The sequence below is a fragment of the Gloeophyllum trabeum genome (assembly GCF_000344685.1).
Source record: "Gloeophyllum trabeum ATCC 11539 unplaced genomic scaffold GLOTRscaffold_00012, whole genome shotgun sequence".
NCBI lineage: Eukaryota > Fungi > Basidiomycota > Agaricomycetes > Gloeophyllales > Gloeophyllaceae > Gloeophyllum > Gloeophyllum trabeum.
This window is the reverse complement of record NW_006920421.1, coordinates 1081637-1097182: the sequence shown is the minus strand read 5'-3', so window position 1 is coordinate 1097182 and position 15546 is coordinate 1081637. Positions and strand designations below refer to the sequence as shown.

At 54.5% G+C, this 15546-nt stretch overlaps 7 protein-coding genes across 7 annotated transcripts; 4 read left to right on the top strand and 3 right to left on the bottom strand.

Moving 5' to 3' along the window:
* Window positions 1-698: 698 nt before the first annotated feature.
* GLOTRDRAFT_140365 (D-xylulose 5-phosphate/D-fructose 6-phosphate phosphoketolase) lies at window positions 699-4012 on the top strand (the record flags this gene model as incomplete). Its single annotated transcript, XM_007870801.1, has 13 exons — window positions 699-864; window positions 1087-1260; window positions 1324-1459; window positions 1518-1670; window positions 1727-1864; window positions 1917-2088; window positions 2146-2498; window positions 2555-2825; window positions 2893-3239; window positions 3298-3576; window positions 3639-3675; window positions 3724-3886; window positions 3960-4012. 13 exons carry the CDS (start codon window positions 699-701, stop codon window positions 3992-3994), a joined length of 2424 nt encoding a protein of 807 aa, XP_007868992.1. The 3' UTR covers window positions 3995-4012.
* A 1334-nt stretch (window positions 4013-5346) lies between these two features.
* On the top strand, window positions 5347-6616 carry GLOTRDRAFT_131963 (uncharacterized protein; the record flags this gene model as incomplete). The annotated part of the gene is made up of 3 exons (XM_007870800.1): window positions 5347-5506; window positions 5567-5816; window positions 5875-6616. 3 exons carry the CDS (start codon window positions 5347-5349, stop codon window positions 6614-6616), a joined length of 1152 nt encoding a protein of 383 aa, XP_007868991.1.
* Window positions 6617-7631: 1015 nt separating this feature from the next.
* On the top strand, window positions 7632-8399 carry GLOTRDRAFT_117450 (uncharacterized protein; the record flags this gene model as incomplete). Its single annotated transcript, XM_007870799.1, has 2 exons — window positions 7632-7784; window positions 7845-8399. 2 exons carry the CDS (start codon window positions 7632-7634, stop codon window positions 8397-8399), a joined length of 708 nt encoding a protein of 235 aa, XP_007868990.1.
* Window positions 8400-9201: 802 nt separating this feature from the next.
* Window positions 9202-10655, bottom strand: GLOTRDRAFT_122669 (DnaJ-domain-containing protein). The gene is made up of 3 exons (XM_007870798.1): window positions 10507-10655; window positions 10381-10443; window positions 9202-10319 (listed from the first exon to the last, which is right to left on the bottom strand). The coding sequence occupies exons 1-3, from the start codon at window positions 10585-10587 to the stop codon at window positions 9336-9338; spliced, it is 1128 nt and encodes a 375-aa protein (XP_007868989.1). The 5' UTR covers window positions 10588-10655; the 3' UTR covers window positions 9202-9335.
* Window positions 10656-10876: 221 nt separating this feature from the next.
* Window positions 10877-12572, top strand: GLOTRDRAFT_140362 (uncharacterized protein; the record flags this gene model as incomplete). Its single annotated transcript, XM_007870797.1, has 8 exons — window positions 10877-11237; window positions 11289-11416; window positions 11473-11539; window positions 11590-11661; window positions 11717-11726; window positions 11782-12290; window positions 12342-12445; window positions 12498-12572. The coding sequence occupies 6 exons, from the start codon at window positions 10877-10879 to the stop codon at window positions 11831-11833; spliced, it is 690 nt and encodes a 229-aa protein (XP_007868988.1). The 3' UTR covers window positions 11834-12290; window positions 12342-12445; window positions 12498-12572.
* On the bottom strand, window positions 12194-12758 carry GLOTRDRAFT_131959 (uncharacterized protein; the record flags this gene model as incomplete). Its single annotated transcript, XM_007870796.1, has 3 exons — window positions 12194-12290; window positions 12342-12445; window positions 12498-12758. The coding sequence occupies 3 exons, from the start codon at window positions 12756-12758 to the stop codon at window positions 12194-12196; spliced, it is 462 nt and encodes a 153-aa protein (XP_007868987.1).
* A 239-nt stretch (window positions 12759-12997) lies between these two features.
* Window positions 12998-15247, bottom strand: GLOTRDRAFT_64427 (DEAD-domain-containing protein). The gene is made up of 11 exons (XM_007870795.1): window positions 15131-15247; window positions 15019-15072; window positions 14928-14965; window positions 14797-14870; window positions 14651-14743; window positions 14490-14592; window positions 14137-14423; window positions 13841-14084; window positions 13490-13775; window positions 13287-13432; window positions 12998-13227 (listed from the first exon to the last, which is right to left on the bottom strand). Exons 1-11 carry the CDS (start codon window positions 15189-15191, stop codon window positions 13204-13206), a joined length of 1410 nt encoding a protein of 469 aa, XP_007868986.1. The 5' UTR covers window positions 15192-15247; the 3' UTR covers window positions 12998-13203.
* Window positions 15248-15546: the final 299 nt, after the last annotated feature.

Sequence of the window (15546 nt, the reverse complement as noted above, 5' to 3'; positions counted from 1 at the left end):
TTTCCTGCGATCGTTTCAGATCTACGCGATCTATTTGACACTATTTGGCTCTTAACCGTATATGGCGGACGGCAGGACCGGCACACGGCTTTGGACCAATCAAAGATGGGGTCCTCAAAGGACCCCGATTGTAGAACCACGTGGCATCTCTCTTTCCATCTTTAGCCAAGGTGGCGGATGCTGGTCAAGGGACTCAAGAGAACAGACATGACCTAGCTTGGGGCGTTGGAGATGCGGTCTCCAGGTGAAAGCAGCATACTTCAATGTCAGCTGTTTTACATAAATGACTTGTATACTCAGAACCTGAGGGAGGAGTGAGTGGACATCTCTTCAAATCGTTGAGGTGAATGCTCAGTCGGAAATCATGGCTGGAACACAACTGCTTTCGCAAAATAAATATATTAGTATATGATGCTGCTCAGGATGTCAAGTTTTCAGCTTGCTACCAAATCTTATCTATGTCTACGGTAGCGGGCTCTGCCGCTCGCACGGCCCTACCGCCTTATCCTGGGATCGTCGTGGTCAGCAACCTCTTGGTGGTGAGTGTAAACCTTCCACGTGGCGGGATCTAATCTTAGAGCCCATCGACGCCGACGTCACTCTGATTTCACCTCGCTCGATGCCTGCAGCCTGCACCTCCGCACAAATCCTATATAAACACCCCGCCATGGATTTCAGACGCCTACATTTCCTCCACCATGCCCGGCCAGGTCCTCTACGAAGCAAACCCCCCGCCGGACGCGTCGCACTTGCCCGATGAGCTGCTGAAGCTGCGCGTTCAGCTCGACGTGAGCAATGCCCTCTCAAAGGAGGAGGTCCAGGCTATACAGAGGTTCAGGAGGGCGGCGGATTATATTGCTGCTGGTATGTTTTACTTAAGCGTAGTCGATCTTTTGGCATGAGCAGTGTCAGCGATTTCATGAGTGGTCGCCATTCCTAGCGGTGAACGCGTTTGGACTTTTGCATGGAAGATTAGTTACGACGTGGACAATCAGCCTCATGAATATTGAACGAACATCTTGCTGGCTTCCACTGAACATACTTTATTCAATGACCCCGACCGTCGCTAATGATACACACCCTTAGCCATGATCTTCCTAAAGTCAAACATCCTTCTCGACAAACAGCTCTCCCACGAAGACATCAAGCCCCGCCTCCTCGGGCACTGGGGTACATGCCCCGGCCTCGTCCTCGTCCACGCCCACCTTAACCGCATTATCAAGAAGACAAACCTCGACGCGGTGTATGTCATCGGTCCAGGTCTGTCTCTGCCTTCCCCGACCCTTCAAGTGGGGTGGAGCTCATATAATTGATTGTATGCAGGACATGGCGCCCCGGGGTACCTCTCGTGCCTATGGCTCGAGGACTCCCTGTCCAAGTTCTACCCCGAGTACAGCAGGGACATGCAAGGCCTGCACAGGCTGATCACCAAGTTCAGTCTTCCAGGCGGTTTTCCTAGGTCCGTTGTCCCCTCCTGTTCTGTCGTCCGCCCTGCATCCTGACTCTTTCGGGCATAGCCATATCAACTCCGAGACCCCAGGCTCCATCCACGAAGGTGGCGAGCTCGGGTATGCCCTGGGCGTAGCTTTTGGCGCTGTGATGGACAACCCCGACCTCGTCGCGGTGTGTGTTGTCGGCGATGGCGAGGCCGAGACCGGGCCAACCGCAACGTGAGTGAAGTGCCGTCCTGTCTTTGCCTTCCTGTGTTCATGGGCTTCGCTCGCAGCGCTTGGCATGGGTACAAGTACATCGACCCGGCCGAGTCTGGCGCGGTCCTGCCCATCGTGCACGTCAACGGATTCAAGATCTCGGAACGGACGATCTACGGGACCATGGACGACAAGGAGCTCGTCGCCTTGTTCAGGTAGACACGCGCTATATGCGCCGACGAGAAGTACTCACGGACTCGATATTAGTGGCTATGGTTATCAGGTCCGCTTTGTGGAGCATCTGGATAATATCGACAACGACCTGGCTGGGTCGATGGAGTGGGCGTTGGGGGAGATTCGGAAGATACAGCAGGCTGCGAGGAGCGGGAAGCCGATCGTCAAGCCGCGGTGGCCTGTTCTGATCATGAGAACGCCCAAGGTATATGCGCTCCTCCATGGCGCCGTCATGACAGCCTGCTTAAGATGTTATGTATAGGGCTGGTCCGCACCGAAGAAGGTGCATGGCGAGTTCATCGAGGGGTCCTTCCACGCACACCAAGTGCCCCTCCCGAAAGCGGGGTCGGACGATGAGGAGCTCGCCGCGCTGCAGGCGTGGCTGTCGTCCTACGGGCCGAAAGAGCTGTTCAACCCGGACGGGACGGTGAAGCCGGAGGTGGTCGAGGGTGTCGTCCCCGATAACGACGACAAGAAGATCGGGCAGCGGAGGGAGGCGATGCGGATGTTTTGCGGGCTGGAGGTGCCCGCGTGGAGGGAGCACGGCGCGGACGAGGGGGCGATGGTCAGCGCGACCGGGGCGCTGGGGACGTTCCTCGAGGAGGTGATCAGGAAGTCCGTATTGTCTGCCCTCTCTCCCTTTGTACCGAAAGCTGACTAACGCTCTACAGGAATCCGTCTTCGTTCAGAATATTCTCGCCGGACGAGCTGGAGTCGAATAAGCTCAGCGCGGTGCTGAAGGTTACGGGCAGGAACTTCCAGTGGGATGTGGCCTCCAGGGGGAAGGGCGGGCGCGTGATCGAGGTGCTCAGCGAGCATACGTGCCAAGCGATGCTGCAGGGGTACACGCTCACTGGGCGGTGTGGGCTGTTCCCCAGCTACGAGGCCTTCCTTGGGATTGTACACACGATGATGGTGCAGTATAGCAAGTTCGTCAAGATGGTATGTCGCCTTCTTCTGTCTTTATCAGATGAAGGAGGTGGTTGACGCACTGGTGTTGGTGCGGTAGGCCGCGCAGACGAAGTGGCACACGCACATCGGCTCGCTGAACTACCTCGAGACGTCGACGTGGGCGCGGCAGGAGCACAACGGGTTCTCGCACCAGAACCCGAGCATGATTGGCGCGATGCTGAACCTCAAGCCGACGTTCTCGCGCGTGTACCTCCCGCCCGATGCGAACTGCATGCTGAGCACGATGGCGCATTGCCTCCGCGCGCGCGGGTATATCAATTTGGTCGTGGGGAGCAAGCAGCCGACGCCGGTGTGGTTGGGGAGGGAGGAGGCGGATCGGCATTGTATTGCGGGCGCGAGTGTGTGGAAGTTTGCGAGTGTGGAGGAGGGCGTGGATCCGGATGTGTGAGTGGTGCTTCGCCTCTGGAGCACTGCGGCGGGAACTGACCTGTGTACGTTGTAGTGTCCTGGTGGGTATCGGCGTGGAGATGACCTTCGAGGTTATCGCTGCCGCTTCCCTGCTGCGCCAGCACGCCCCGCAGCTGCGCGTGCGCGTCGTGAACGTGACGGATTTGATGATCCTGGGGCCCGAGGGGAGCCACCCGCACGCACTGACAGACACAGACTTTTACGCGCTGTTCACGACCGACCGGCCGGTGCATTTTAACTACCACGGGTACCCGATCGAGCTGAAGGGCCTGTTGTTTGGCCGGCCTGGGCTGAGTCGGGTTACGATTGAGGGGTGAGTTGGTTCGTGCGTGTATGCGTGGATTTGTCTCTGAGCGGAGTTCTGTGCCGCTACAGGTATCGAGAGGAAGGGACCACGACTTCGCCTTTTGACGTGAGTGATCTCTAGGAGTGTTTCAGGGTACACTGACGCGCGGTACAGATGATGCTCTGCAACCGCACATCTCGGTACCACGTCGCCGCAGCTGCCATCCGTGGCGCGGCGCTGCACAACGCCAAGGTCGCGATTGACGCGCACGAGAAGATTAGTTATTTGATGCATTTGTCACAGAAGGATAGGGCGTACATTCTCGAGCACGGGACGGGTGAGTGGATTTCTGTCACGGATGCCGATGAACGTGGTGTTCTGACCTGTTGGGACCGGGGCGACGTTTGTAGATCCTGAGGGGACGTATGAGAGGCCAACGTTTTAAAGTGGTGGTGTTAGATGGAAGTATAAGACAAAATGGAAGATAGAGGAAGGAATTAATCAAGTGATGTATTCTCTTCCCTTGTAATATGACCGCGTTAACGCGATTGATTGACCTCCTGGAAAAGAGTGTAACTGACGTTGGCCCTCGCCAAGCCCTATCAGCGAAAGCACCTCGATCTGATACATTTCCAGCGTCTCCTGGAACTATGGATACTCCGCGAATTCGATGTCATCACCAACTCGTTTGTTTCGCGGAACTGAGGGAAGTATGGGGCTCTGGTCGCGATCGGAGTCACGTTCACCCTTGTTTCGCTCGTGGTATGTACTCACTTCATCTGGACAGAGTATCAGTGAGTTCACTGACGGACTTCTGAGCATAGCCTTGATCTGCAGTGCTCTCAGAAGTAGCGCCCGGAGGACCTTGGACGACGTTTTCCGGCAGGTTGATGCTCCACTTGTTCCGGAGAAGATGGGGGGTGCGTGCGCGGAATGCGCTAGGAGAGCTTGTGCAAGCTAACTCTCAGAGCCACGGCCTACTTTTGGCCTACTTTCAGGAATATCTTGCCTTTGGATTGTGCTAAGTAAATCCTCTTGGCTATCACCAGGGAATCGAGTGGCAGATGTGCGCGACCGAGGTTCTATGTGGCTGCAGCGTCGAGGCCTCGGTATCCAAGCATCATTCCGGAACTCTGAACGTGAGTCACCTGTCAGAGTCCGTGATGGACTACGGTGATATAGCGCATACGGAACAGGGGCCGATGGTAGTCGATTATGAGCACTTTTCCACTGTTCGGAGCTGTGGGATAGGATTGTGATATTTATGTTTCAATCCCTCCGTTCGTACGTATATGGTCCACAATACCAGTAGAGGACACAACATCAACTTCGCAGGTCTTCTGGCGCCTCATCGGGACCGAACAATCAACACCCTGTGCGACGCATCTGGGGATCATTCCCATGCTTATTATGGACGTCGCAAGACTACTTACCGTTGTCTTCGACTGAATTATCAAAGTTCTCCCCAATACGCAATGCGCGGCTGGTGATGGCCTGTATTCTTGGAGTTGTTCCGGGAATGCTGAAGGGGAAATCCTCTAACTTTGCTTGAATGTCATAGCCCGAGGATGGTGCGCAGTCCTGTTACTTGTTTTGCTTCTCCCTCCATCCTCTTTGGTACTTGGTCATTGTTATGCATATCCCGGTATGACCTGCAAATTGCGCGGTCGCGCGTACTGGGTTGCCTGGTGCAGTCTTCTAACCTGTCTTTTCTCCTCCCGACGTACACTCCTTGGGGCAAATGGCCAGACGAATCGTACGATAGACGACTCGAATGGAGATCCCTTCACGGGCGCTATGCCTGATTATGAGCCCGTTGGCCTTTGGGCTGCCGGCCAGGGATGTCCAGGTTGTTTAGCGCAGCCGGACAAGTCGAAAGTATATCAGGGGACTTGGCATGATACTACCCACCATGGAAACGATACTGTTCCCAAGACTGTCTCCTTCAACTTCACGGGTGAGTCTAGCCTTCAGAGGCGTTCCCGCTCCTGGCTTACGGTGGTAATGTGGTCGTCAGGGACAGCTCTCTATGTATATTGCATCATAGATAATCAGCCGGGTTATACCACTTTAACGGCGCTGAACTTCACTCTCGATGGAGACAACGCGGGGTGGTACGTGCACTACCCTAACTCCGCCGAGGGGTCCTTCGTCTACAGTGTGCCGGTTTATTCCAATAACTCGATCCCCAATGGCAACCATAACTTCGTCATGACGGCTGGAGGTCAGGTTGACTCTCTCGTGTTGTTTGACTTTGCATCATACACGTGGGTGCTGTCCCTCTTCCATTGGGTGCCAGGGTAATGGTCTGATACGCATTTGTAGATATGAGGCCCTGACCGTACAACCAAATGCGTCGTCTGCTGCGCCAGGCTCTACCACATCCTCCTCAGGGTCCACTGCATCGCCAACTTCGCCCAGTCGTGGAGGATCCAATAACCTGGCAGCTATAGCAGGCGGCGCTGCAGGGGGGGTAGCGTTTCTAGCTTTCGTCGCCGGAGTATTCATCTTTCTGTGGAGGCGAAAGAAGCGGAGTCATGACACGAACAGTTCGAATGTCACTATGGCTGCTTCAACCCATTATCCTCACCAACCAAGTTCTGCCAACTTACCGCCTTCATCTTTCGATACACAGCCAACCTACCGCAATGGCGCATGGACATACCCAAGTAGCATGTCTCTTACTTCGCCTGGAGCCCCGCGTAGCGCTCTCACGAGGACAACTGAGACATCTTACTTCCCGCAGACGCCTCCTTCGAGGTCCACGACGAGGGCCACGATGCGGGAAGCGCATATAAAGGAGCAGTTACGAGGGTACGAGCGGACTGTAGCTGCTCTGCGGCAGAGGGAGGGTTCAATTTACACTTCGTCGACGCGCACCCGGAGCACCCGGAGTGCTGCCGCCCACGAGGAGAATCGGCGCCTCAGGGAGGAGATTGCAGCCATGCAGAGGGAAATGGAAAGGCTGAGGCGGGAGCATATTGACCTACTTTCGGAGATCGACAGTGCCCCTCCACCTGAATATAACGAATCACTACGTTATGACAGGGAGCACGGGTTAAGATAGACTCGGACATCGTGCAGTAGTATGTACTGATCCGGTGTATACCTAAGGTAGCCGTCACACGTTCAGGTCGCTCCCTCGGCGGGTGGTGGCGAACGAGCAACTTCGGAACCGCGAAACGTTCGTACATGGTGCCCATGCGGTATCTACAGATGGCTTCCTGATTATCATAGTATGCCCTGGGTTGCACAAGGAGATCACATACGGAGTTCATGAGGAAGAGGAGGAAGTCAGGCATAGAGGGGATGCTTGATTGCTTACGATGCATAATGCATGAATGATTGTGACTGGGGGATAACGCGACTCACTGAATCATTCGCAGACTGTTCGAGTTCAGAAGTGTACAGCACCTTGCATTCATAGTATCCCAGATTAGATGCGAAAGCCCATGGATCCATGGATGAAAGATCAACTCGAGCACATCATGGCCGGGACAAGGTGAACAAGCACACTACGTACGGGGGACTACATCAACTTCGCCATACTTACAGGGTCTCATGTCCTCGCACAAAAGGTTTTGCAGGTAACAATGAGTAAGCCTACAGGTCAGTAGGACAGCTTCAGTTGGGAGATCATTTAAGAGGGATACGCTGCGTCTGCGTTAGGGATTCTTGCAGGAGCACGAGGTTGTCCCGATATGGTAGGGCCTTTTCCCTTTCGGGCGGTGAGGACAGCCAGTTCGCTTGCCACTTCGTCTGAACAGGCAGATTTCAGCCGTAGACGGCATCAGTACAGCTCAGGGTTTGACTCAACAGCGATTAACAATAGCACGGACACTGCAGGGCAAGATGACCGCAATAGCCCTCGCACTTTCACGCTGGCCCGGAGTAGCGCAGATATGGAAGCCTAAGCTTCTTCGATCCCGCAAGAACGTACGAATCCAGATAGCGACGCCTCAGTTGCCTACATGACTGCTACGGCGCCCCTGCCTACTGCTGTATCCAATTGTGAAAACTATAAAAGCGCATGATATTCTCAGGGATGTGTTCACGACTCATCGAAGTCCTGCCCAAGCCAGATGTCCGCCCTGCTGAGAATCCCTCTGCTCATCTCTGCAACCCATAGCTTCAACGTGGGTGTCACACCTCCCAATCCTCCTCCAGCACCGTCCGAGCTGGTGAATGAGAAGTGGCTGTCAAAGCTAGCACGTGCAGGGCCGTGGACGTACGCGGTGAGGCATCTAATGTAACTGTTGGCTTATGCTAGCCACATGCTGAGCGTAGGTTACTAGGCCTGGTCCACGATCGTCGCCCTCTGCGAGACGGCAGTGTTTCTGGTACAGAGCCGGCCTGAATTGCCATATGCGGACGTTATTTTGAAGAGCCTGATGCCCTCGCGCGCACCTGCTTCTGCATTGCGCATCACGCCGCTGTTCCTCCTCGGATGGGCGACCACGGTAGCGGGAGGTCTCGTGAGAGTTTGGTGCTACCGCACGCTTGGCCGCCTCTTCACCTTCGAGTTGACAATTCGCAAGGATCATCGCCTTGTCACCGAGGGTCCCTACTCCATCGTCCGCCACCCGAGCTACCTGGGCCTCATGTTGGCCTTCATAGGCTTCCATATCCTTCACCTTAGTCCCGGGTCATGGCTGAGAGAGAGCGGAGTGTTGGAGACGACCGTCGGGAAGTGCATTTTCTGGTCTTGGATGGCGTTCGTCTTGACGATGGTTCCCGGGGTGGTGAGCAGGATGCCTGTGGAAGACCGCATGATGAAGAGGCAGTTCGGGGAACAATGGGAGCAGTGGGTTCAGCGCGTCCCGTACAGGATTGTTCCTTACTTGTATTGAACTGCCTGTACCTTGGTGCAATGACTGATCTCTATGAATCATTGACCGACTACATACTTGAGCGCCTACCGAATTTTGCACAAGTAGTCGTCAAGGTAAACAGCCTACGTACCACCGCAGTGACGAACCCGCCAGAAAAGCAGGGGGCCACGGCTAACACAGCCAGATGGCACTCGGCGATCGCTTGAGGAGCTTTGGCGACGTCGCGTCACTTGAGTGCCATGGTATACTGACAGAGTCAAGCATCCATATTTATGTTGTCGTTCTGACTCCTGGGCTACGATATGAGGCTAGCCAAGGGGCGGACAGAAATAAAATTTTAGACCACATGCCACAAATCTCAGTTAAGGGTCGCCAGGGGACCCCCCCTCCCCCCGTGGGACAGCCTCACGGTACATAAAGGGAAGGTATGTCGCATAGCAAGCAAGGGTTAGGGTTACTTTGTCACAGGGGGTGTCACATCTACTTCGGTCACAATTCATATGTTTTTCTGAAGATCGCTACCAGGAGTCGTTCTTTCTCACCGCTTTCCTCTGGGATACTTCAGAAAGGCATTTAGATTACTCAAAAGTACCCAATGGTGTGCCAGATACCTACCCGTTAGGCCCCTTACCCCAGATGGCTGGGCGCTTAACTGATAATAAATCTCAGTTAAGGGCTCCGAGGTCCCCCCCTCCCCCTGCATGTGGTCTCGGCATCTCCCGGTGTCCGCCCCTTGAGGCTAGCTAGGAGTTTGTCGTCCAACTGTCTACGGAACATCGATGATCCGAATTCTTGTGTGCCACTCAGCCACCAAAAATCCCTTAGATGATTGTGAGAACGAGTATTGATCGTTGTGTGAAGTACATAGTATGCAGTGTGATATATTACATTGGTATACACGAGCAAGTCCTCAAGAAACGAATAAAAAAGATCCATGTATCCTTACAGAGGCACTTATCCTAATACCTTCCTCAATCCTTCCTTCTGGGCTGGTGTTAGTCGGTCGGGGAAGACAACCTCCCACTTGACCACCATATCGCCCTTCTTCTTTCCTCCCTGCTTGCGTATCGGCATACCCTCGCTGGGTATTCTTGTCACTTGTCCAGGCTTGACAATACCGGTAGGTACCGGCACCTGGAGCTTCCGTCCGTCCAGGTGCTCGACCACCTTGGTACCGCCCGACCCTGTTAACGCGTCGACAAGCGGGATCTTGACGGTCGTGTGCAGGTCATCGCCATCGCGTGTGAACCTATCGTGCGGCTTCTCCTCCACAACGAAGACCAAGTCTTGCGCCTCTCCGTTTGGCTGCTCGTTGCCTGCACGAGCAAACCGGACCTTCGTCCCGCTCTTCCACCCAGGTTGAATCTGGATTTCTAGGACCTTATCCTCCGTGCCACCGCTCAGCAATCTCCGCCCAACCTTGACGTGCTTCGAGGCTCCATTGTACAGATCTTCCAATGACACCTTCAGCGGGCGGGTGATTTCTGATGGTCCCTTCGGTGTCGGTTGCGGTCCTGGCGACGCTGGCCGACTGCCTTGCCGTGCTGTCCGCCGACCGAAACCACCGGGCATGCCTCCCATGCCTCCGAAGCTGCTGAACCCAGACATGTCGTCGTCATCGTCTGCGCCGCCAAACATGCCGCTCATGCCCCGCATGCCACCCAGGCCGCCTCCGAGCCCGCCAAAGAATTGCTCGAAGATCTTGTTGGGGTCGGTCGGCGAGAATCCACCACGCCCGCCGCCAAACCCTCCCGGACCCGACGTGAACGTGAACGTAGTCCCTCCGCCGCCTGGGAAGCTGCTGAAGCCACCAGGGAAGCCACCCATGCCTGCCCCGCCGGATGGTGGCGGGCCTCCACCCTTGAGACCCTCTTCGCCGAACTGATCGTAAATCGCCCTCTTGTTCGAATCACTGAGGACTTCGAATGCTTCGGAGATCTGCAAACAGAACGTGTCAGAAACTTAATATCGAGAAGAGTAACATCCTGATTTGACCTACCTGTTGGAACTTCTTCGAGGCTTCCTCGGACCCGGCGTTTCGGTCGGGGTGCCATTTGAGCGCCTGCATAAAAGTGATCGTCAGCAACGTGCTCGATGCTCAACATTGCTATAGAGAAATGCCTACCATCTTCTTGTACGCCCGCTTGATGTCCTCCTCGCTAGCATCCTTGCTCACACCCAAGAGCTTGTAGTAGTCAGTTCCCATTTTGACAAAAAGTCGTTAAAACAGGAAGTTTCGTAACGTCGTGTAGTGAATGGTAGGTTGCAAAAGGCGCAACGCCCCGCTGGCGGTAATATAACTGCTGGCATCCCGCTGGCCGGGAATCCACGATGTGGCTGGCGGATATACCAGAAGAAACTAGAAGTTACTGCCCCATAGCGTGACGTCACTTTTCCCGCCCAAGGCGCCCGCCTATTGCCTCCTTTGGTAGTCACCGGTCCTTGTGGCCCGCCGTCCCTCCGCCTTAAGTTAGTCCTCAGCGCTGCCGCCGACGATGCCCTCGAGCACGATAGCTGCTGCTGCCACAACTGGCGCCCAGGCAAGGCCACAGAACGGCGATGGACCGCACGATGAGCGCCGGAACTCCCTAATGCGCAGGTCGTGGTACGCGATGACGGACATGCTCTCGCCGTTCTCGCCTTCGGCGCTCGCATCGCTGCCCAAGAGACCCAAACGGGCTGCGCGCTATACTAGGGCGGATCACATTCCTGATACCGAACAAGATGAGAACGGGCAGCCGCCGACTGTGCGCGATTATCATGCTATCAACTCGGTGCCCCCGCAGGTGCGAGTACCGAAGAAGATCCCCACGCCGATCAAGGTGGAGGGGAAGGTCTGGTTTGCCAACGAACGAAGTGCGTAGCAGTGCACAGCTCAATATCTGTGATGCTCAGGAGGGAATATAGCATGGGTGTCATACCTGAACATCGCCATGCTGATGGGCACCTTTTCCTTGGCTCTGTTCAATACATCGAAGGATCAGATCGCTAGGAACTTTGCCTACGTTTATGCTGGTCTCAGTGTTGCCATAGTGGTGAGCGGACATGCTCTGTGCTGCGGTCTATCCGTACCAAGGTTTTTGTTCCTCAGGTTTACGGATACCTGCTGTATCAGTACAGAATTACTCTGATCCGAAGGAGAGATCCCAACCACTTTGGTATGCTTGCTAGTTGTATCTGCATCCCAGATTCTGACTGCCTCGCATAGATCAAATATGGGGACCTATAGTCATAAGTATCGCTCTCTTCTGCGCTGTTCTGGCAAACTTCATCTTGAGAGGTACGCACAGTTCTATAAGGTCCTAAAGCCTATTTGACCGGTATTCCATTTGCAGTGAGGGAGTTGTAAGTGTTACAGTCATCGCCCGTACTAAGTTCTCACTCAAGGCGATGAGCGCAGGCGTCAGTCAGAAGTGATACCGGCACCTAGTCCTACGCCCACCGGTTTCTAGCCTGTAGGTTCCATTCCGACGCTGCGGGTTGAAGGGGTTGAGGGAGGTACTGTACGATCAAGAATTGGGGTGCTTTGACACAAACTATGGATTAGTTGTTGTTACATAGACTGTCATCTACATAACGGATATCGGGAGATTACAATGTGAATACTGAATTACCCTACGCGATCACAGATATCTCCTGCGGCCCGCAGGCTGCCCAAGGGGTTTCAAGTTGGAGGTATCGAGAGCCGTGCTAGTGCCACAGTTTGCTGCTTCCATCTCATACAGGTTGATGGTAAGTGGTAGCTCTACTCGGTCAAGTATCCGTTCCGTCGTGTTGTCACTTGCCTGCGAGTTGGCGTGCCCGGGTCTCATTCAGAGCTTCGCCCTCGTCGGCAAGTCTGCTGCGACGAAAACCAGGTTCACGATCTTGCGACTATCCGTACTCGGGTCCTCTGACTGCGATTGAATCCTGCGGAGCACGGGTCAATATCTATCGCTCGTTAATGATGCAACCACTTACACGACATTCACGGACTTGTGACGTTCAATGTCCACCACCCCCTTCGTTCCAGGCAGCTCCTTCCTTTGCCCCCGAACAACATAAACACCTCCGAACGCGCCATTCTGCAGGCACTTTAGCGAGAGGACATTGCACATATCCCCATCCTCAACCTACCCTGTTGCTTGGGTCTTTGGGTACGTCCACAGTGACCTGCCAATCCACCTTGAGTCCAGCAGGTGCGGCCCGGCGCATGGCCACCACGAGTTGCTTGACTCCTTCGCGATTAACGGGCGTACCGTTCAGCAGGACTCTAACATCGGGTGAGAACGTCTCCTCCACAGCTCGCAGCGATTCCGCGTCATTGCGAGATTCGAAGACGGCGCTGATGTGCTGTTTAGACCATTCGGTGAGGGTTGGAAGGGCCTTCCCGGACATTTCGCGGCGAGGAGGGGATGTCAAGAAAGAGCTGCAAACGATGGCGTATCATAGTATGTAAAGTTGATCCTGACATGATGCGGGCCTGCGTATATTCTGAGCTTCGGAGTTCGGACAGTCAAGGTCTTCCTTGATCGGTGGCGATTGAGCGTGGCCGAAGCGATGTCCGAGCGCAAGCATCCATAATTATACATGCACAGGAAGTACAGAGCTCAGCAAGTTTTAGGGAGCAAAGTCCGCAGAAGAGTTGTGCACGCCCGGATTCAGAGTGAGGAGAAAGAGTTGGACGGTATGATGCAGATGGCTGAATTGCCAGTTCCCACGGGTTGCGCTCGAAAACTCAAATTGCGTATACAAAGAAATAGCGGGTATGAAGCAAAGGACAGGAATAACACGTTACAATCGATACATCCAGAGGGTACAACAGCTTTTGTAATTTGAAACTTCACTTCAAGTGCTTCTTCATTTGCTACATAGCCAGATCGTCAGCATTCGCGAACTGAACGGGATAAAAGTGGCAAGACCGACCTCCTCCATCGTGTCCAGGTCGGTGGTCTCTATACGAGCGATTTCCCGGCCAAGTGCAACCTCGATCTGGTGCATCTGCTCCCATGTGCGCTTGTCGTGCACGAAATTGATGGAGATACCCTTCCGTCCGAACCGACCTGTCCGGCCTATACACCACAATCATGTCACCTCACGCTCCTTCGCAACAACTGAAGTCGACATACCAATTCGATGGATGTACGTCTCGATATCGGGTCGCATATCAGCTTTGTTCCCATAGTTATCCCGCTCGCTCATCAGCGGCAGGTCGTAGTTGACCACCATGTTGACCTGCAGGATATCGATACCCCGCGCGACGACGTTCGTCGTGATGAGGACCTTCTCGCGCCCCTCACGGAAGTTGTCGATGATGGCGTCACGTTCCGCGCCGTCCTTCGCGCCGTGCAGCGAGGCGACTTTGTGCCCCTCGGCCGTCATGCGCTGCGAGATCCTGTCTGCTGTATGACGATGCTAGCAGAGGAAAGAAGAGCCGAATCAATAACGTGTTTGAAGAATACAAGGAGATCTACACTCACTTGGCAGAAGATTATGCTCTGACCAATTGTCAGCAGCTTGTATAGTGACACCAGGATATCATATTTCTGGTCCTCGTTCTTGCAATCCATGTAAAACTGTCGGATACCCTCAACGGACAGCTCATTCTTCTGCAACTCGATCTTGTTCGCGTTCGGTGCAAATTTGGACGCGAACGACCGGACGTGATCGGGGAAGGTAGCAGAGAACAGGATGATTTGGATGGGCTTGCCTTTCGGCAGCGCACTTCCGCTCCATCAGCCTCACACTCGCCGCGGAACGTCGCGATAGCACTCACTTCTTCACTTTCAGCGTCTGCTCGCCCAGCCCGTCCTGATCCAACATGTTGTCCGCCTCGTCCAGCACGAACACGCTCACTTCGCTGACATCCAGAATCCTCTTGCGGACCAGGTTGAACATCGTCCCTGGTGTGCCGACGACGATATGCGCGGTGATCTTGGTCACGTCCCGCGGAAGGTGGTCCTTGATCGCGTACTCGGTTTGAACGGGGGTGAACTTACCCATGGCCACTACTACAGACATGATTTGTCGCGCAAGTTCACGGGAGGGTGCTAGGCAGAGAGCCTGGAGTTATGTCTTGAGTAAGGAGTCCGAGATTACTAGGATTGACGGACAAGGATGACGACTTACCTGAGGCTGGTTCTTGGAGAAGTTGATCCGACTGAGCATAGTAAGGACAAAAGCGGCGGTCTTCCCCGTTCCGGACTGTGATTGACCGATCATGTTCTGGGGCCTGTGCAGACGCGAGAGACAGTCAGCTGATGACTAGTAGGGGATCCGGGGCAACATACGGGTTCTTCAGCAACAGTGGTAAAGCGCGCTCCTGAATCTTTGAGGGCTTTGTGAATCCCATGTCATAGATGCCCTTCAATAGATCCGCATGTCTGTATCCCCGTCAGTCCCTCCAGTCCCTCCTCACAAGATGCACGCCACGTACAGCCCAAGCTCCTCGAATGTTTTGATACTAAATAGCGGTGAATTTGGATCAGCTTGCTGGTCGGCGAGCGTCACCTATCCCCCAAGTCATGAACACTGGAACCCTCGCACACGAGCACGAGCTTGACGTACCGCGACCTCGAAGGTAGACTTGATCAGATCGCTTGCATCTACGGTCATAGTTCAGTTATAATTACACCAGACGCAAATGTACGTCCCATACCCTCATTTTTCTCCTCCGCGTCCTCGGGCTTTGCGCTGCTACTTGCTGCAGGAGCTATAGCACGCGTCTCTTCAACTTATCCGATGCACGCCCAATACGATCGAAGACGTACCAGCTTCACCCTCGGGTGCGGGCGTGTAGAATCCGTCAGCGTCCTTCTGCAATGTAGACATCGTTGGCAGACGGGAAAGTACTGAAGCCGGAGGATGAGTCGCAGCCACAGAACTTTTGCATCTTCATTGCCACAGGCAGAAGGCGGCACCGCAAGCGGCAAAGGCCGAAGCAATCCGATCAGCTTCAGGTTTCCTTTCTTGGAGTATGTCAGAGCTTGGCTTTCACCGTCGACTTCAGCTTCGCCTGTTTGTGTTCATGCTGACCACACGCGCACCTGCCGACATGCACCGTACATCCCTCTTAGCTTTTGAGTTGATGTTGATTTTGCAAGCGCGCGGAAGGTCAGGCCACCACAACTGAAAGTCTTGACGTGTTCTGCATTGGCCTCCCCCCAGATTACAGAGGGACGCTTGA